Source organism: Gavia stellata, chromosome 11 (assembly GCF_030936135.1).
Source record: "Gavia stellata isolate bGavSte3 chromosome 11, bGavSte3.hap2, whole genome shotgun sequence".
In the NCBI taxonomy this organism is placed as follows: Eukaryota; Metazoa; Chordata; class Aves; order Gaviiformes; family Gaviidae; genus Gavia; species Gavia stellata.
This window is the reverse complement of record NC_082604.1, coordinates 6,232,798-6,255,115: the sequence shown is the minus strand read 5'-3', so window position 1 is coordinate 6,255,115 and position 22,318 is coordinate 6,232,798. Positions and strand designations below refer to the sequence as shown.

The 22,318-nt window shown below is 39.6% G+C and overlaps 1 protein-coding gene across 1 annotated transcript in view; it reads left to right on the top strand.

Moving 5' to 3' along the window:
- The window catches only part of LOC104259710 (glypican-5-like), a 391,297-nt gene that overhangs the window by 280,387 nt on the left and 88,592 nt on the right, over nt 1–22,318 (top strand). The window contains exon 8 of the mRNA XM_059822578.1: nt 14,280–14,430. Within this exon, the coding sequence (XP_059678561.1) occupies nt 14,280–14,430 (151 nt within the window). The remainder of the gene's footprint in view (nt 1–14,279; nt 14,431–22,318) is intronic.

The following is a 22,318-nucleotide window of genomic DNA, read 5'->3' as shown; positions in this document are numbered from 1 at the left end:
TTGCCATCTCTTTTAACAAAAAACATCTGAAGTGAATGAGAATTAGGATACCATCTATTTAAATATTCACAATAAGATTTGCAACATGTGTAGTCATGACATAACTTACCTGGAGTAAAACCTGTCAAATGAAAGGGGATGAAAGGAAATGTGATTTGTAACATGGGCACAATTAAGCACCATTCCCCTTATTAAAACTGCACTATTTGTCTGATGTATACGGACACAGTAGTGTGTAGTGGAAAGGTGGTGAGATCAGACTTAAAAAGAAAAACTCAGCATCGAAAAGACAAAAAAAAAAAAAACCCCTACCATCTGTACAGTAATGAAAGAACAAAAAGGAGGGGGACATCCTTTTAATTATTATGATTAATCATGTTTATTACAGAAGGAATAAGGGACCAACTAAGAACAGCCCTCTGTCATGGTAGTAAATCCAAAAGGGTAGGCAGTCCCTGCAGAGCTTACCATCATACACAAGCCCAGATAAAGCTCTGGGGAAGGTGACATAAAGCACAAAAGGGAGCTTTATGGTGGAGGTAGATCTTAACATGATTTCTACAATGGCTTTTTGCCTACTTTCCTAAATAAATAGGCTTGTAGGATCATTCTCTTTGTGTACCTGTGAGTGTGTTGGTGAGCGTGTCCCTGTGTTTACCCCTGTAACAACATGGGAAGGGATTGGGACTGATGGGGGAATTTTTGGGGGGAGATGACCTTCACTGAAGTCGGTGAGCAGACTTTGATTTAGTAGTCAGTCATTCACGACATCAGAGTTATCTGAATAAATAGCAATACTCTGCCCCATAACTTACGCACTAGCAAGAGAAAAGAGAGAGAGGAAACATTAGTGTTGTTGAGCCTTTCCAGCTGCCTTAGATTTCCCACTGGGTATGTGCCCCTGCAGTTGTAATCACAGAGTATCACTGCAAGTCCTACCTACTTGACAGTAAGAAGCATGGGCTGGTCTTTGAAGTTAAACTAAAGATAGATTCCTTCTTTTTCATGCATAATTAGTATCAGATGATCGAATACACAGCAGGGGTTCTTGCTATACTTCAAGTTATGTTTCAGCAGCTAAATATAGCTGTATTACCTCAGAAATACTTAAAAGACCTGAACCAACCAACTCCCCCAGATATAGTAGTCATGCCAGTGGTTCTTCAGGGACTCCTGTTACTTTCCAGTTCTGTTACAGTCAGCGCTAGTGTGTGTGGCTGCTGCCAGAGTGGCCAGCACTCAGCACTCAGCCCAGCCATGCCTGAGCTCTTGGGAAGGAGAGGAAGCTACGAGGCAGCTGAGGTATGCTAGAAGTGTAAATTCTTCATAGTCTCTTTATGCCATCTCTGCCTTGTATTTCATGATTCATGGTTAGGAAAATGCCCAAGGCAGAATCAAGGCTATGTAATGTGATTGCTCATGCATAGGATGAGAAGAGAAGTGCATGGGAGTCTGCCTTTGTTTGCTTAGATCATCCTTTGTCATCACAAATAATTGTACCTTCCAGAGCTGCATGTGAACACGTGAACCCTTGTGGGGTTGAATGTACAGAGAGCAAGGCTGTTCCTGAGTTGGTGTGTAAGTGAGACACGCCACAGCTTGTTCTTCATTTCAGTGCTAGCTCCTTGTCCGGAAAGAATGCAGATCTGGGTGCAGTGTTTGCTGTCAGCTCTAAAACGCTGTAGCTCTCACTTGTAGCTTTTTGTTTTAAAGCAACAGCTTATCCATGTGTGTGTTTACTAGTACTTCCTGCAGTTTCAGGCCATGATTAACTGGGAACAAAGCAGGACATTCGTACAAAATGCCAGCACTTGTTACTAATCATACCTCTTCCCTCACTCACAGGAGGCCAGAGTCAGCAGTGTGCCAGGTCTGGCAGGGCAGGCAGCCCGCATGGGCTGCTTTACAAGCAGAATATGAGCTTTCCTGGAGCCATCTTAATGGTCCCTGAATAACATACCCGCTCATGGAAATGTCTGAGCTTTTCCAGTCCACGTTTCTCATCTAGAGGGACGTATTGCTGACTAACTCATCCAGGAGTTCCCAGACTGTGGGAAAACTTGCTGATGGTCAGTGGTGAGATCACTGGGGTTGGTTCCTCCTTGTTTCCACTGAGAATCCTCTGCATAAAGAAAGATTCGGAGTTGTACAAAAGCAGTGGGAGAGCAAAATGAAAAAGTAGGCAAGCCTCTTTCTTCAGAGGCCTGAGGTGGGGAAGAGAAACAGGTGAGGCCATTGAACAGTCCTTGCAGGCCTTCAACATAAATTAACAAAAGGAGGAGAGAACCATCCGTTGGGCAGAGCTGCTAGGGAGGGACCAGCCTCCAATGGAAGAAGAGCTTCCACATGTAAAACCTAATAATACCTTCAAGCAGAAGTGGCCAAGAATCATCATCCTCAGCTGAACTGAGGACCATATTTAGGCAGGAAAGAGAATGCTGTTCCATAAGGCAAAAAAAGAGGTGGTGGGTCACAAGTAAGCAGTGAAGAGGAGCTGGCAAGAAGGATTAAATACAAATGAAATGGGGAGCAAAAGCATCTTGCTGAGAAGGGGGAAAACAGAATATCAGCAGAATGTTTTGTTTTGTGCTGACTGTCTTTCAGTGGTAGTTCTGCTGTCATTTTTCTGGGTTTTCACCTACCTATTCCACGCTAGGTCTCAGTACAATAACAGAAGTCAGCTCCAGTCCAGATCTCTCTCTTGTCTGTAGTAGAGCTGACGTCTTTTCTTTGCTCCTTTTGAACACTGCTTGAAATTTAGGTAAGGTCTACAGAGCTGTGCAAGAGTAGAATCTAATTCAGACCTGTCATTGGAGGAAAGAGGATGATTGTTTTAATTAAATAAAAAATTAAATTTTTGGTGAGATGAAAAATGGAACGGAGAAACTTTAGAAATCTCAGAAGAGACTTTAGCGAAAATTATTCTAATTGATTAAATGGGAACTTTGTCACTTGTAGAGAAAACATTCTGAAATAGTAAGTGTAAAATGTAAGTGTAAAACAACAGGACAAATGAGTGTTGCATTTATGTGCTGAAACTGCTTAAATGAATTCTGCAGTAAAGTGCTGGTAGCACAAGTCTAGAGCCCTGTTCTGAATATTTCAGTCCTCTCCCTGGAAATAGTAGGTCCTTTATATAGTGTGAATGAGATATAAAGAAAGACTTTCAAAGCCACTTTACATCTCTGGTAAATGTGGGCCAGTTCCCAACCCTGAATTATAGGTATATACAGTAGAGAAGAATGTGGTTATCAATTTACCTAGTGCACCACGAGAGAGCTTTTGATCTCTGTGATCAGATTATCTTGTTAGTGGCTTTTGAGAAGGCAATAGGAGCAGATGATAGTCCACGAAGACTGATGCGTTGACCTTTTTCCACTTACTGTGCCTGTTCCAAGCCTGAACAGAGTTTAAACCCGCGAGGGGAAAGGCAAAGCTGCTGTCAGGCAAAGCACCTCTTCCTGCTCTCTAGAAATGTTACTAGTGATCTCTCAAGGCCATTTGTTTGTCCTTATGTTGCATTTTAACCTGGTTTCATAAACAAATACAGCTTATATAATGTGCTCTGCTCTGTCCCTGCCTGTCAGCCTTGCCATTCCCTCCATGTCTTTTTAACCCTTTAGCCAATTTTAACCAAATTTAACAGATCCTGAGTTCTGTGAGTAGAGGAGAGAGACTCACTGGTAAAAACACTATCTTGTGAAGTCAATCTTTGTGGCATGAGAGAACCTCCATGGGAAGCCACCAACAAAAAGGAAAGCCGTAGGAAAAAAGCTTCAGTGGCAGCTGCTGCTTGCAGAAGTATCTGTTCTCTCTCTTCTTCCTTTTTTAAATAAAAATGACTTAGCAAAAACATTCAATCATATGTCCTCAAATGTTACCATGAAACCGTGGGAGTACAACATCTGGAGAGAGTCTTTCCTTCTGTCACATTCATGCAACATGAAATGCATTTGTCTCTTTCGTTAGAAGACCATGCTTTCCCAAACGACAAAAAATCTGGGCTCGCCCTTCATGTGGAACAAATTGGATCAGCTCCACAGAATTCAGTTTGCTGATTCATAGCAGCATAGGCTCCAATCCTTTCTTTTTCTGTACATACATGGCACCTTCTAAATAATACAACACATGTAGAAATGTGATATTCAAGATTTCAGAGAAGTCTGGTGGCACTGAGACAGTGTGGTTGTTTTTAAATGCGGGTTTGGGTTGCGGTGTTATTAAAACTAGTTAGCTTACGTAATAGATAATTTGTGATTTAGCTCCCAAAGTCAGTACACGTTAAATGGATGACAAACATCATTATCCATCTTCTTACCATATTTTCCATACTTTATTCCATATTGTGTTTTAGTGCTCAGTTGCTTGGATTTAGTGTGGAGGAGACTAAACAGACCACTGCTGCTGTCATGTTTTAACATGAAACATGAAATCCAAAGCCTGGCTCCATTGAGCACTGCCAAATAATGAGAGGCTTTGATTTTTCACAAGTCTTTCCAATGAAATGTCAAATTTTTCATTCTATGAAAATTATCTTCACCAACATAGAGCTTGAAAACAGATAATTATCCAAGAACACGAAACAGAATTAACATGCACTGGAGCATGTCATGAGCATTTCCTTCAGCAAATAAAAAAGGTAATTGCTGTCTGAGTACAAAGCAAGGAGAAAGGTTGGTTCTGTTCCTCAGACAATTTAGATTGGCCACTGTTTACTCACTTGATCCATAAAAACACGCAGCTTATCAGAAGGGTGCCATTCAAGGGCTGATGGAGTGCGAGCAGCCTCCTGATTGCAGGCACTTCTCGTTTCACACTTCCCAAGTCTGATCAGACAGAAGGTTCTTGGTTATTATTAGAAGTCTAAAACCTGATGAGTCAGAACTCCTAGTTAAACAGGACATTTGTAAACCATGTTAAGCCCCAGCAATAATTAATACATATTTTGAGCCACATTTTGACTTCAGGCACAACTAAGAGGCTTCATTCTTAGCCTAGAAGAAAGAATGGACATAATTTGGTATGTGGACAGAATTTTCCCATACAGAAATCAGACAAGCAGGGAAATAACACTCCTAATAGCTAATGGGAGTGGTTCTGGTTTGTGGTTTTGATTTTACAAATCAATTTTCTAATATTAGAAACTATCAGAGTGTGGAGACACAGGATGGAAGTCTGGAAGAGACCTCCTGAAATATCACATATAGCTCATTGACATCACAGGCAACATTACTCACAAATTTATTCAGCCAGGTCTTGCAAATGCTTGAGAATTTTTGTCCCCATCTTCCTCTTGGGACGCTGCTCCCAAAACTTGTAACTCTGATAGTTAAAAAGCTTGTTTTCGCCCTTTTTATTTCTATGCTAGTTTTATTCTCAGAGATCTCTCCACATTGAAGGGGAAGGCTAAATATATTGGTAGACAATAATCATATTCTCCCAGTCGTCTTTGTGCTAGGAAAAGCAAGCCATGGTCTTTCAGAGAAGACTCTTCATTTTTTCTGGTCATTTTATTAACCCCTTGCAAAAGTTATCCCACTTAAAGCTCCTCCTTTCCAAGTATGGAGAAACAATGTTGTAAGCAATGTAGAACAGACTCATTTGTGAGAGCACAGGAGGCAACACTTGCTAGGTCTGGCATCGTGCCTTCGTATCTCAGTATGGCAGAGACATGGTGTGTTCATCTCCCAGCCACTTACCCTTGCAGAGAATCATGCCTTCTGGTCTAGTGCATTATTGCGATTATTACAAAAAATAAGTGCAGCTCCCACTGGCGATAGCACCGTCATCCATCCAATATGTGCACGCGCGCCATGCACACATGTCTAGAGGTGTTGCAGCCCACATTTTTCTTGCAAGGGGCCACATCACAAGAACTGGTGACACTGTCATTCTGAGTACCTTGTTGGCACTCAACAACCCTCTGCCTCTGAAGCTGTTGTATCAAACAGCCGCTGTCCCAAAAATGCACTATTTTGAAGGGTCAAAGATCTTTTGTAAGCAGCTCCTGCATACTCTTCACCAATAATTACAATGTTTACCTTATGTTTTTATTACAATTGTTTACCTTTTTTTTTCTTCACTTTAACAAGATGCAGAAAGTCTTAATATAACACGACAGGTTTTTTAGCCATATGCTCTATTTTCAGACTGCATGTACTGCAATTTAAAAAGCAGATTTTATTTTTGGAAAAGACTACACTAAGCTAACTGTCTAAAGGTGAAATTTGTGCCTGTGGCAGGGACTAACCCAAGGTATATGTCTAAGTTAGGCACGCTAGATATTGCATCGGAAAGATCTTCTTTGGTGCATCACGTAGTACCAAAAAATTGCAGCCCAACACCAAGATCCAACATCCAGGAGAGGTGTCTGCTTGCTTCCTGGACTCAGCTGACTTACTGAATTCCAATCAAATTTTGTTAATTCTCTTTGAACAGCTGTTGCGCTTGGTCAAAACAGTTTATTAACTAGAATAAGTATTTTTTTATTTGTGCTCACTTTACATCGTTCACAATTAATACTTTTTGGGTGACAGTTTACCCAAACTGTTAGTGTGAAGATTCTGTAGGTGCACATTCTTGTTGCTTCTTTACAGTGTAATCAGTAAATATGAGAACATATGTAGCTTGTGTAATTTAATTCAATGAATATTAAGCTGATCATGGTGCTAGCACTCTTCTAGAAATATACTCACCTTTAATAAGCAGTTGAAAAACAGAAACCATAAACATCGAAACCAGAAGCATTAATCCCGCAGTATAACAAGGTGAACCTCTAAAAACCATCTTACATTCCTGCTGAAATAATTTTATTACCTTTGTAATCAACTGAGAGAGAAATAATTTCTTTTAGCTTCTCTACTCTGGAGTATGGATCTGCAGTGGACTATCCAGGAAATCAGAGAGAAACAGCCTGATTAGAGGAAGGACGCAGAGCGGAAATGAAAAGTATTCAAAGATAAATGAAAGTGTGGATCCTTAAGTATCTGGTGTGTCATCTGGCAATAAAAATATGAGGAAGAGGGTAACGAGTCAATCTGCATAAACTAGGAGAACAAAAAGTAATCACAGGTAAAGACAGACTTATGCAAATACAAAGCCTCAAGGACAGAGGATTGGAATGTGTATGTGGAGAAGTTAGGGCTATAAAATCAGGAGGAAAAGTTATAGATAGAAAATAAAGGAATGGTTGCAAGAAACTTCCACAGAAACCGTAAGAAGCTAAATCCATTGTAGGAATACAGATGCTGTTTCAGACAGGAGTAATTTAGTGTTTTAATGGGAAAAAAGCAAACCGAAACAAATAAAAACACCAATTCCATCAGCTATTTGGCTTGAAAAAGATGGATAAAGTCAGAAAGCAAGACCTAACCTTCCCAAAAGATGTACAGCTCATACTGAAGATGCTCAGAAACACAGTAGGAGAGTTGGTCAAATAATTAAAATACTTTGAACAAAAGAATTCTAGAATGAAGCAGAAGATGAAAAACAACCCGTAAAACACATTAGAAGCAGGTGTATCATTTCCCCCGCAATGCGTAGTGATCCTAAGGAAACTTTATGTCTCTGTGTTCCTCCTACTGCTGGATCTTGTGAGCCTGTTCTGCCATGTGAGCTGGCTCTGCCGGGCCTCCGCCTTTCCTCCTGAGGAGGTGAGGAACAGCCACGGGGCCATGGGGGCTGCCCTCGCAGCTGAGCGCTTTTGCCTCCGCGCTTGTGGCACTGGGAGCAGTGGGGCTGGGGCAGGGGGGCAGCTGCTTCAACGTTTGGGTGAGAGTTGAAGTACTCAGAATTGCACTTATCATTCAAGTGTATGTTCTGCATCAGCTTTGCCAGGTAACCTCAACCAGAAACTTGTCAAATTTATCCGAAAGATGGCTCCATGGGGAGCTGCATTGTCACAAACAAATATAGGAAAGGTGAGTGTGTAGTTCCAGAACTGGCACGGTTATTCTAGGCATGGGCCATTTCAGCTATGAAAGTGCTTCCAGACAACCGGAGAAACTTGATGGTGGAACAAACCAAAAGAAACAGGGAAAAAAAAATTATCAGAAGTGCAAAAAGAACTTCCAAAATGCTATGTCTAGCTCAAGTGGAGATACCCGGGGGCAGAGTAGGGAAGGAGGGTGTCAGTCCCCACTTTGTGGGCACATATAGTCTAAGACTTGCGCTCTGCATGTTTCCGTGTGTTTGAAGAAAGCCTTCCCCCTTCAGTTTTTATATATATATACCAGGAACATTGGCATAGATAAAAAATACAAATGCTAGTGTAAGTAAATGTGAGGTACTTAGCTAGAGAGAATAACATAAAACAAAGGAATCTACCAATAGTGGTCCAATTCCCGAGTTAGAAAAGGTCTAGTTGGGAGAGCCATGAATAAAATTCTAAAACCATTGTCAGTTCTTAACTGTGTTGCATAAATTATATATAACTGTTCATTTAAATTATTCTAATATTGTAGAGGTGACTTGTAAAGCAAGATGTGTTATGCAAAGGTTATTGTAAGAATATAAATAAATACAGCAGAAGGAAACCTGGGGGTGTCAGTTGCTGCAGAAGGTTACATGTCTGTTTTCTTTAGCTAAAAAAAAAAGGATTTAAGAGTCGAGTGGTACTACCTCCTTGAGTTGTACTACTTTCAGAAGAAACTAGAAGGGGATAATACATCAGCCCTTTTTGGATTTCTATGAAATAGAGACAAAGGAAGAATAAGCCAAATAAAATGTTTGACAAAATTGAAGACTAAGTTCATTTTGGTTATTTATGCTGTAATGTATGAATGCTAGATAAATGCGAAAAGAAGAAGCAAAAGCAACTGCCAAATGCTTTTAAAAAGGAGCTAAGAGCATATGTGGAGGAAAATTAGCCATAAATGTTATCTTAAAGGAGAGAACCCTCTTGGAATAAGTATATATATGGCAGTTATGTCTAAAATTTGTTATGTAGCTATTGTTTTGTGGAATGACAGAACATCTGCTCAGTCACAAGGCACCAGTAAAATGCAGCTTTATGCCTAAAGCAGTATGTCAGTCCCTAACAAAAAATGTATATAATAGGCTAAAAACAAAGGCGCATTGTCTTTTTCAGTCATTTCTGACCTAATAATGGTTTAGAAAGGATTTTTTTTTTTTTTTGAAAAAAATGAATGGAAGGATTGAGTCATTTATGATGGCATTTACAATGGCTTTGTACATTATTTGTGCTGGCAAAATGCTTTGTCTCTGCAAATCATATTTATGTCACTAGAGCATTTTTTAGAAGGCAACTACTTATAAGTACCTTGAGAAAAGATCAAGCTTAGCTTACAATTTCTAAATGCAGTATATAATCAGCCATTTTGGAGCACTGTGAAAACGCCAGCAGGTGATACACGTGCTCACATGACGAGTGGACGGAAGTCAGATTTCACCTCAAAGCTGTCTTTTCAGAGAAGAAAAGCATTCACACTGAAATCCGTCATATAGTAAACTAATTAATGAATCCCTCAGGAAACAATTATTGTATGGGATTTGTCTCTGAATATTCCAAGCACGCAATTTTAAGTGGCTTTATTCAAAAAGTGCATTCTCTTAGATTTTCATTGTCGTGTTCACTGACCTGAAAAGTCTGGAACTGTGGTGCAAGATATAATTTTAAAACCTATTTTCTGATGAAATGAGTTTATTATTCTACAGCTTGGAGTCATCCCCTCAGATATACGTGCATGTATGAGCCCTCAGAAAACAGACTAATCAATGAAATGGATTGAAATCGGCACTTTTATCAAATAGTTTTCACGGAGCTAAACAGTTATTATTTAATTAATGTGTGGAAGTATTCAGCTGGAACATGCCTTCATGAAAAAACATTAGAATAAATGTATATTCTAATACACCTGTGGTCAGAGTGAGAATTAGGGTTAGACTCATCGTAGAAAGCTCAGGGTTTGTGTGTCACATACTCTTTGAAGCCTCTGAAGTCTGAAGGATTCTTTTATGCGACCAGGAATGCGTGTGCTACATCATCAAGTATTAATAGGGGAGAAAGACAGCAGCCATTCTCATACGACTTCTTTCTTCTCCATAAAACCATACATCAGCAGAACTTTTTTTTTTAATGTCACTTAGGGTTGGCACCTTTGCTGGAATAAATAAAATGCATGAGGATAGTCATCTGTGTCTGACTCAGAGCTGAATAGTGCTACCGGATTTTTACCTTTCAGCTGAATCAGATACATATACTAAAGCTTTCCCACAGAAAGACTGTATAGTTTCTCAAAAACCCTTTAGAGATTTATGAACCTGATCCAAAGCCTATTGCAGTTGGAAAAATTCCTGATTTGAGTCATTTTTCAGTTGGGCTGTACAAATCTTATTGATCTATTTATATAACCTTTTCATGAGTTAAAAAAAATTGTTGTTCAGATGTGGCAAAAACCTGAAGACTTAATTTTTAAGCTGTTAAGATTCCAGTATTTTCTGGAATCTTAGGCAGCAGGTTTCTTCTGCTTTGTGAAGGTAATGGTACAAGATCCAGTGCCCAGCCTGAAATCCATTGCAATTGTTTAACCGAAGCATCAATTCTCAGCGTCAAGATGCTGCGCTTCCAGGCTGGAACTATTGTGCAGAGTTGCCAGAGATGGCTGGATGGCATTATGCATCAGCAGGCAGAGTAGAAGTCAACAAAATAAGGCTTGTTTAAGAGTGGATTTTAAGCAATAATAGAAATGCCATGACTGACTCCAATATCTGATCTCCAGTGTTAACTATGGGCAAGGGACTGTGATTCTCTCCACAGCCATCTGTGGGGAAGCAGAAAGTTTTAGTGATTGGTGGCAGCAGCTAGGAGAATTGTTCAGGCTCTTTAACAGATCATGGCTGTCTCTGAAGGTGCCTTGAACCTTCATATGACCTCCAGCTCCTCTGTTGGAGACCTCTCAGTCCCCTAGCCACAAAACATTACAGGAATTCCCTGTCCACACCCATCTTCTGGACCTCGCAGAGCTTAATAAAAAGTGAAGGTTAATGACTTTCATTATGATCTTCTTTCAAAGCTCCACCATCTTAGTCCATCGTGATGCAGTCTGTGCTATTTCAGTGCAGTCTCAGGCCTTCGAGAAAGGATTCTATGAAAAAAGGAGATGAAGAAATGCTGGTGTACGCTTTGCTATCGCAGTAAAACAGTGATCTCACTAAAGTCACATGACGGTAGCCAAAGGACAAGTGTTCCTTCAAAATTTGGAAAAGAGAAGGGTGGTAGATCACCCGTCACTATGCAATGGTGTCATTGCCTTCTCAACAGGGCTGCACGGTGTGGGTGGAGCTCCTCGCTGAAGTGGCTATACTATTTCATCTCCTAGAATTGGTTTATTTATCTCTGTGCATCATCTCTGCACAAAGTTGGGCTATGGTCCATCATTCGAGATGAATGGTAGCTGCAGATCGAAAGTCATTGGAAGAGGTTGCGAAAGGGTCTACAAGGTGAAAAGGGTTGATAGGTCACACCTGAGTTGACTTGAAGTGGTAACGTTGAACTTGTATATAAGGATTCTGTGTAATTTGATGGCCCTCTCTAGTGGCAAGCCAAGAAAGAGTGGGTATGCCTTCATTAATATGGGCAGGAGATGCAGATCTGGGCTACAGCTAATCTCTTAAGATTAAGAACCCAGAAGTTTGTAAAATGCTGCAGTGCACCATGTTGAAAAGCTGAGCTTGCTTCTTGGTCTTTGTCCAAGAAAGTGGTTCATCTTTGGTTCAAATATTCACTTGTTTTGAGCAGAGGTCAGGATTGAGCCATGGGCGCTGAATGAAATCAAATTTTTGAAAAGAAGGAGTACCTTAACAGGCAATAAACATTTCTGCTTTGACTGGCAAACAATCATTAAAAGCCTTTATTAAATTTTGCGTTGGTTCTGTTCGCCACTTAGCCATTTCTTTTCATTCTGAAGGATTATAACTAAGAATGAATGAGTCTTCTCTAATATGGTCAGGGCACAATAAATCTGTGAAAGAACTGAGTTATCTTCCTCCCTCATAGGCAAATTTTTCCAATTGTTTAACAAAATGTTGTTTTGTATTGCCATGACATCAGTCTTTACGCCTGTGAATAATGAGGCTCAACATTAAGCAACTTGTTTATAAAAAACAGTCATGCAGTAACAATTAGAGAGTGTTTAATGCACTTCCCCACTAGAGTCCATACCCTCTCCTCCCACTTACTGATCTTTCCACTGCAGTGTGAAGTTATTTGTGTCTTCAGAATGTGCAAACAGATCTTTTCAGTGAAAGGGTGAAAAATTTCCTGAGTTCTGCTGTATAAAAGTTGGCATCTGTTGTTCTATAGAACAGGATCTCTGCTGCACCGATCCAAGCATTTGTCAGCCCCAGAGTGGAGGATGGCAGCTCACAGTATCTGAAGAAGGAGACTATCACACAAAGCTTCCCACTACAGAGAAATTGCTGCATCCATCATCATCCTTTCAACCCAGTTAATACAGTTGTATTAGCCCTGTGCTCCAGTTCCTCCCTCAGCTCCCACCCCACCTCCTTTTTAATGTGAAATGTGTTTGAATCTTCAAAGTAGCTACGTTTCAAAATACATTTTGCTCAGTACCAAGAATAACCACAGTCCTCCGGCATAAAGCAGATCACAAAGCCTGAAATGGATCTGCAGTACTTTGGGGGGAAGATACTTGTGATGAAGGATATTGGATAGATCCATAATCTGACCAACTTTGAGAAGCATTACGAAGTCTTTCCATTTGATTAAAATATTTCCACATAACTAGAATAACAGGTCCTAATCGTGCCTCATCAAACCATACAAGCAGAGCTAACATGAACAAGGTTTTCATAACTCTTAAAAGGAGACAAACAAGCTGCTGCCTTTCAAAACAGTGTTCATATGCATTGTAGATTGAGTTTCAGCTACGTGAAGGAAATACTGGAATGCCTCTTTCCATCACTTAAAAACAAACCAACACCCCCCCAATGTAATTTTCCAACAAGATTCAGAAAAGAAATTGGTCGTCAGTCACAAAATGGGGGTGATAAGTAAGGGGGAATGGAAACTTGATAGTAACCAGGGCAACTTAACCAGGTTGTGAAAAAATCCACTCTGAGTCAGGGTATTTCCGTATCACTGGGCTGTAGGGGAAGCTGAGCTGCTGGGGCTTTTCTCTGCAGAAGCTGTCCCACCTTCTCCAATACCCTGAAGCGTCCCTTGCACTAGCAACAACAGATACAAGCTGTTGAGGAGAGTGGCCACCGAGGAACATGGAGTTACCTTGGTTCTGAAATGTTGTACAAGAATGGCACAGCTCCCACAGGAGAGGTGCCATGTAGCTCAGCGAGTAGGTGCTCCTCTCAGGTGTAGGGGACAGGTTCAAGTTTCTCCCGAATCATCCTTCCTTGACAAATGCCTCACAACAGAATGTATTAGCCTAAGCCAGTTACTTCATTTCTTCCCAAATAGTGCTGCTCTTGTTCCCTGGATAGGCTGGGTTTAGATTCAGTGAAAATGAAATGGTATTGTTCATTTTTTGGAACTACCAGTGAACTGAAAAATCTTTTATTCCCACAGCACTTATAGTAGGCAACTCTTCATGGTGACAGAAGGAGAAAGAGTTATCTAAAGATCAAAAATATAACGTTGGGGAGTAAATATGTTATTACAGCAAGTGTGACCTAGTATGATACATTTAGATTTATTTTAGAAAAGGCTTTCTTATTCTATACTCAGTCCAAGAAATATATTTCAAGTGAAATTTAATGAACAACTTGCAGTTCATACAGGCATCTTAAATGACACCATCTTAAAAATCATATCCAGGGGCCAAGGTTTCCAAGTGACCAAGCCCATAATGAAAAGTAGCAAATACCCTCAGCTCTTCAAAGGTTGTCAAGTATATTGTGGTCTTCAATTGTAAATAACTCAAAATAAGTACTCAGACAGCTGGCAGATTGTACCATCATCAACCAGTGATCTCCAGGCTGTGGTTTGCAAGAGGAAAAGCTGCAGGACCAGAGCTCCCTGTGATGCTATTGGTAAATGTGGTGCTTTCAATTATAAGTTTGATGATAATTGTCCCTGGTCATCTGTGGTGGAGAAAATTTGATGGTATAATCAGTTATTCCAAAATATTTGGATGTCACTGCCAAAAAAACCCTCCAACTTGAGGAGCAGTTCTTGAAAGTGAATGAGAAAGTGCTTGTTGCTTTATAAACCCAGCTTGGTCACCAGAGATAGGAACTGTGTAAGTATTCTGACCATTGTTGGGTTTTCGCTTCTTCTATTTTAGCTGGGTGCTGAGAAGGCAAAATTAAAACTGGAAAGATGGACTTCCCGAGATGCTGGAAGTGGGGGTGGAAGAAGTGAAGAGATGGAGTCAAGTGGGGATTGTGATGATGAGGATGGCTGTCAAGGATCTGGTGACAGGATTCACACAGCAGGTAAATACAGTTTCTATAGACACATACAGAGCTTAGAAATTCATAAATGTCACAATTAGGTGGACAGTGCTAAGACTTGCACTGCTTGAGTTACTGTCAAAATCCTACTAAATTCAAAGGATTTGAATCTTAATCTGTGAAGAGCTGCAGTAAAAATAGAGTGATACAGACAGTAACCCAATATAATTTAACACTTGGCGTGCAGGTAAGAAACTGAAATTTAGAGTGAATAATATCTGCAATGAAACCTAGATCACAGAAATACTGGGAGAGCCTTCTGAGATAATGTGAGCTCTTCAAATAAATAGAAAATTAATGTCCTTATAGACTGTGCTAAGTGTTAACAAATATGTATTGGTTGCATAATGATACTGAAGGATGATCCGAACAGAGTTGGCTTCTGAAAGTATATATTCTTGAAAAAACACATGAAGTATTGTTTTTTTTACCTAGTGGTGAGCTGCTGGTTAAATAAAATTTCTTGATAGTCTCAGATACGCATTCTGCAATATTTATTAATTAAATTACTTGGATAATTTGTCATCAAATGTAGAATCAGCATCAGAATCTAACTTAATTTCCACCAAAATACTGGCAATTTAATATGTAGTTAAGTCCTTACCATTGTGTGTGTAAATATAATTTGGTTTGGATGTGCAAATATATGAAATACCCGTATAATAGTGCTGAAAAATAATGCTCATTAAGATGGCTGGAACTCAGGTAAGTTTTAAATTGCTGCTTCATTCAGCTGAAATAATCAAGTGCCTCTTCCTTGTCCCTTTACCACTAAGTGGAGAGTGGGAAAAGGTATCCCATATTCAAGTAAGACTTGCAAACAAGCTGTGATTAGTCTGTAGTCAAGACTTCAGTTGTTCCTATTATGAATATTTTGTTCAGGAAAACCGAGCTTAAACATCTATTTTGAAACGTGTGCAAAACGTTAGATTTAGTTTGCAGTACCAGGTTATAGATACCTGAAATTTAATTTGCGTTGACAAGCTGTATGATCAAGATACATGAGGTATTATAACATAGGGACAGCATTTTTAAAAAAATTATTAAATAATTGCAGCTAACAGATCAAGTAAGGATTTTCACCATCTACTCACCAATGTTTTTGAACAGAAGAACTTTGATAGAATGTTATTTTAAAACTATTTGCTTACCTTTTTTTTATTGTTAATTGTATCATATACATGAGCAATGAAAAGACTGCTAGATCTTTTGGGCCCTGGGGATTTGTGAGGGTAAATACTTTAATATGCTTTCCTCTCAATGTGGAATAATACAAACAAAAGCCAGGTGCTAACTACTCTTCAATGAACAATTAAACTATTAATACACTGTTTGGGAGGATGTGTATGCATGCTTACATGGACAATGGTAGATTTCAGGTGTTCAAAAATAAAAACTTGAATACTTTCAAGACTTGACTTACAGCTGGCTTTAATAATGGGAACCTACTTAATGTCTCTTCCCTTTTTTTGCAGTCTATTTAATTAAAATACTTTAGGCTGATATCATCCTGGATTTAAAGGAATTATGTTTATATAACTAGCTGTTTCAGAATTTAGTAGGGTTTATATCCAATTAAAAAGGTAATTACAATTAATTTTAGAAAATGGTCTTGATTCATAACAGTAAGAATAAGTATTTCATTGTGTGACAATAGTAATGGTGTTTCATAATTAGCTTTAAAATATTGTACTGTATACAAACCACTAGCAGTAAATCTGTTTTGCATATCTGGATACAATTAAGAGATAAAATGGAGTAATCTCATTACAGAGCTTCTTTGCTTTAATAGAATGTTAAAGAAATAAACATCAGATTAGTTGAATTTCCTCTTGCTGCATGTCTGCAAGATGGTGTTTCTAGTTGTACAGGCTGTGATTGTGTTTTACTTCCTAAACTTAAAACCTGTCAAGTACATCTGACTATTATTTTATAGAAGTGGAACATGACAACGTTGACTATTCCTTGCTTGACGTACACAGTGAATTGAGACATGAATTGAAGCTAAAGCTAAATCCCAAATAAAACCCTGAATTGGGGCTTAGAGAAGTCAGTGGGAATATTCTTACTGACTACGGCATGTTTGGATGAGACATAAATGATAGCTATAAAATGCCACCGATCTCATCAGTGCATATTGTAGCGTGCAGTCATACAGTAGAACAAAAGGAATAAAAAAGGAATAAAAAAGGAGTAAAAGCCTTTCAAAACATAGATTTTTTAGCAGAGCAGTCATGCTTTTAACAACAGGTCCATGGAAAAGAGAAGAGGGAAGAAAGGATTTCAATGTCAACCTCTAAAATGCTGAACTTAGAATGTAGTAAAAATGTACATCTGCCATTTATTTGAAACCTATATGAAAATGATACTTACAATTTATGTGTTGAGACCTGCTTTGAGCATTGCAAAAGACTCAGATTGCTTTTAAATAGTTTCTGAAAACCTACTGAATGCTCATTCCTTTCCACCTCCCAGAAAAAAAAAATCACCTATTCATTAACAATAAATTGCCAGGAGTTTCATCAATATCTAGGTTACCATCTTCAAAGCCTTTCTGTTCATAACTATTAAAAGATCCCCCTGGACAGGGTACATGGCCATCTCCCCAGTTTACTTTTCCAAATTGCTGACAGAAGGCCTGGCATCTAGGTTATAGATTTCAGTGTGTACCAAGTAGGTAAACACAGAAGCAGTTCTGTGCTTGTATATTCCAACCAGGTCCATTGTACATATCCTTTTCCCCAGATTTTTTTTGGTTTGGCATTGCTGTTTGTATGTTTCAGCTTATCTTGCAATGGATATCAAAATCCTGTCCTTTTGTTTGTTACCTTCTAGCCTTTGAGAATCATTTCTGCATATCAGATAATCATTTTATTTTATGCCTTCAATTAAGCTATGTAGCTAGCTATTATTTAGTGCTGGTTTTTTGTTTACTTTTGTTACAGATAAGTCTTTGCTCGCCAAATTCATTGTTATCTAATAAGATCACCACGTACTCCTTTAATCATGATGGGCTTAATTGTCTATTCTGTATCATGTGTGTTTATCCAAATGATTTCATAGGAACAAGATAAACAAATTCTCAGGAAACCAGTGTTCTCTTAGGAAATTATGTATGGTAGAAGATACTTTAAAATGTCATATTCTCACAGGCCTTACTAATTACCAGAAGTATCTCTTCTTGGGGAAAGCTGTGGAAACAGCACTGTTTCTCAAGCAGACCCATGTGTTATTTGTTGGCAAGTACCAGCTTTTTAATGACAACATCTGTTAATGATCTTTGAACAAAGCTTTGTTAGGAGAGATTTAAGAAGAGGAAAGCAAGCCATATAAACCCTGAGCACGGATGGGGAAGTTGCTTTATGATTTGCATTGCTTCAGTCCTGCAGGTTTCTAGGCAGAAGGGCAAAGCAGTATCTCGGTCTGAACCTTGCTTAGCACTGCGTGATCATGTAAGCATAGTCTTACGTGAACTTCGATCACAAAATGAGTCCACTGATGTAAGTGCTTATTTTCAAACCCTTACTGGACTGTGAAGGTATGGGGGGAGTGGTGGTGGTGGTGGTGGTGGTGGTGGTGTGGAGAAGAGCAGGGATTGCTCAGTGCCTTGCAGGACTGAGCCACAGGAATATTTACTAGGAGAGGGATTAGCATCCTGCCGTTCATGAAAAGACAGAACAGCAACAGATTCACATTGTGTCCTGCTTCTCCTCTGTTAAGAGAAAAGGAAAAATGTTTCAGTCTGTTCAGTGAAAAGTGGGAAGGAAGTTAGTGCAGGGGATTTCCCATTCCCAGCTGTGCTGCACAGCTGTATGTTGTGATGAGGCCCCACCCAAGCAGTGACAACCAAGATTAGAACTCTGTTCAGGGAAATAATCAGGTGATTAGCCATTAAACAAAGCTTAGAGAAACTGTTTGGACCACAGGCAGGGACCTGAGTTTAGTGCAAGCCCAAAGTCACCTATATAGAGCTCTAGGCTTTGCGGCAGTTGTGTAGCATTATGTTGAAGAAAGCCTGTGCTGACACACCTCTCGGCATGGGTCCATCTGCCCACCTGTCTGCGGATGGGAAGGAGACAGGTATTCCTGGGCTTGCTCACTAGCAAACGTACAAAGCTGTGTGTTTCGCATAGCCAATGTAAGACAGGAATTAATCTAAGCTTCTTTCTAGAGGAGCCTGATACAATATCATGCAAAGTCATAGGGAATGTAGTTAGTGCTGGACTACAGCTGCCTTCTTGCTGTCAAGGCAGACAAACAGCACAGGTTAAGGAAAACATATATTTTAGCCTACCCTTGGGCCTTCTTCCGCTTAACAGAATAGACAAAGCCAAAAAGTCTGCTATATATGAACTGCAGTCTTTGCACCAGATTCACCCCTCTGTGGGTATAATCTATATATGGATCAAAAAACCCAGCCCTCAGATGGGGAATATATTAACCCCACTCCTTCCGACATGCCTTGGAAGTTTAGATTGTTGGGAAACAGAGACCTGGATTTTACCTTTCCCCTGGCTGGCTGCCTGCTCCACACAGAGATGAGCTTCTGCTTTGTCCCCGACCCAAAAGCAGTGGGTTTCCATGGAATAACAAGAAGTGCCTGACCAGTGCTGACCCTGAGGCACAGCAGATTTTAAATGATACTTTAAAATTGTATCTGTTGATGTAGTCTTCAATAAACAAACATATCCTGTGACATCCCAGCCAAATGCTGATCTAATCCCGGTAACAGTTTTCTTCTGTACTTCTTCCTAATTCTTTCATGAAGCTCCCTCCCTTTAATAGGAACTTTCTGATTTCAGATATCTCTCTCAGTCGAATATCCTGCTTATTGTCACATTTCAGTGCCTGAGTGGGAACCTGTAGCAAATTTACTTTGTTAGCACATTCAGATGACATGATTCCAAGCCTTGGCTTTCTTCTTGGCTGTTTAGATACTCCATAGCTTCAGTGCATCTTTCTGCTCTAGACAGAGTATCAGAAGAGATTATCCTGGTTGTAGATTTCTTCTTCAGGGCATTTGAGAAGGATTTTTTTTTTGCCCCAGAATGCCTTTATAAGTGCAGACAAATAAATTTTCTTTTTCTTAATGTCTTCGGTCTGATCTGTATCTGCTCTCAACAGCTATGGAAAGTTAATGTATTTTTCTCACTGCTCATGAGTGTTTTCATTATCAGTTTTTGAATATCAAGATTCTTTTATCCTTTATTATGTTATCATTCTCTTGGCTTGTCTGTCTTTTCTAGGCATCAATATTACTGTATGAGCTGTCATTTTAATCATACTTCATTTCCATTCACCATGTTACAGGATACACTTATGCTTGTATTTATCTAAATATGTAATTGTACAGCTGCTGATTTTGTAATTATTAGTACAAAACATCAATATTCTGAGATCATAATATCTGCTGGCAGTCAGCCACACTCATCAACTTCTCATCGCTACACGTCTTGACTTTCCCCACGGATGATCCTAGCTCACAGAAATACTGCATTTTCAGTGTCTTCCATCTTACTGCCTAGAGAAACCTCTTCATCATGCCTCTTCATCCCCATTCCACTGCCTTGCATAGCCATTTTTCTACACCCTTTGTTGCACAAGACATTTTATCTCCAGCTCCATTTTTAGCGAGCCTATAAATTCCTTTATTGCCCTTAGTGTAAAGGCCTCATTCTATCCACAAAACAGCACAGTAACAATTTAAGCCCTTATATAAGGTGGATTTTTGAGAAAACTCAGTGGTTTCAAAGCTTTATATTTGTCATTTGGGGTGGTAAATGGAGATGAGCCTCTGTCAACAGGAGCATAAGCAAACCCTGCCAGAGGGCATTCAGCACGTGTGGGGAGAAGCAGGTGGTAGTTCCACAGCTGCAAATTTCTGGCTTCGGTTTCTGTTGTAGAGATACAGTTTGGGAGGAGACATGGGAGCAACGAAAACCAAAGAAACCTAAATAATCAGGGTGAAAATTACAGATTTTGATTAATGCTAACTGAACTTGATAGGATCTGATCCTGAGATGAGTTACTTCAGACTCGTGGTGTTGTTACACTCTTACCTCACGGGCACACTTTGCTAAGCATTTGTCTGGGGGACAGTGACATCTCCTGCAGCCTCTGTTCTGTGCAAATGGGCTCAGAAGACAGCTGAGAGGGGGCTTCTGAGAAGGGGGTAGGAAGAGAGAGCATTGAAGGGGGAGGGAAGAAAGAAGGAAGGAAAGAAGGAAAGAAAGAAAAAATTTCCCCACCTCTCTATCCCTGATTAGATCTATTTTATAATCTACTACACAGGGATAAGGTATTATGTGTCATTTTAGTATCCTTCATTACACAGTATAATTTAAACTGAAATGCATATGAGAAGAAGAGTATAATCATTCCTAATCCTTCCTCAACCTCAGCATTTACATGACAGTTTGAGGTGTAAAGGAAAGGGATTTCAGTTCCTTCAGATTTTTACTCCTAGACCTGAGGTGTGAGAGTTCCCAGTACCACCAGCTCTCCTGCTCGGATCCATACCAGACAGGAGTTTTTGCCAAGTCGTGTAAGTGACTTTCTGCATGACCAGATAAACGCGTTCCCTGTAGGAATTTCTCCTAATGCTAATCAGAACACTAGCTAGAGGAATAACAGACCGAGTGCCAGCTCTGTGACTCTCTGAACAACTTTGTTACTGTCTTTGATACTTTCAAAGAGGTAAAAAGGTAATTGGGAGAATGTAATTTTACCATTTCGCCAGAGAAATGTAAATTACAGCACATTTTTGATCATTTTAGCACGATTTAGACAAAATTAAAAGGTAAAAGCATTTTAGTTGCTTAGGGTATAAGGCCTTCCAGTACGCTGTTCCGTAAGGGGAAATTAAACATTGGAGAGACCAAGGTAAAGACGTTTGCGCTCAGCTGTTTGCAGTAGGTCTGTATAAGCAGTCATCAGAGACTGCATTGTAGATCACTGAAGGGTAACGTGCTTTTACCAACTTTCTACTAAAAATATTACCAGTAATCTGTGTCCTTGGAATGCACTTGTTACAGCAGAACAATTTTTACTAACTTTGTCAGCAATGTTTTATCTAGTTACTTTCCACAGGAGCAACTCGATGTTTACATGCATTTCTGAAGTGTGTTTTGGAAACAGCCCTAAACTGAAAACTCATTGATCTGATTTTCCAATGAATTCCTGCTCACCAGCATTTCTCACATGTTTTCATAAAATGGACTGTTTTAAAACAAAAATATCACAAAGCTGAATGGTCCCAAATGGGAACAACATAGACCACAAAGAGCATGAATGAAAAGAGGCAACTCGGTATGTGATGGCTAAACCTATGAGAAAGACAAACTTCCGAGAAAAATTGCCTTACTAAACACATGAAGCAGAACATACTTCTTGCTTCAGGCCAAGAGCAGTCTGCAGGTAGATACTCTGACCCTGTGCTCATAATGCCTACTTCTGTGGAAGTCATTTGCAAGCATCAGCCTGGCACCCAGAGTTTAGAGGCCAAGCTAAATGGAGATAAAACTGATCCTCCTCAAGTAACTCTCACGAGCTGTGTGATTTAGATCCTTCTGACAAGAAATTCACTTAAGAGCTGTAATATCTTGGTCATGCCAAGTAGTGATAGGATAAATGTGAAGGCTAAGGCAATTTGCCCCCAAAACGCCATAAAGCCAAAATTAATTAAGAGGAGTTAACAATGAAAGGTCCTTCAAATGACTTCAAAATAGATAACTCATATAACTTAATGGAAGCTCAGTTTAAAATGCTAATGCCATTACGCTGTAAGTTATCGAAACAATCCTGCAAGCCTAAGGAAAGTGTTCACCTGTGAGTTAGTCTTCATGCCACACAAGGGAACATTTACCTGGTC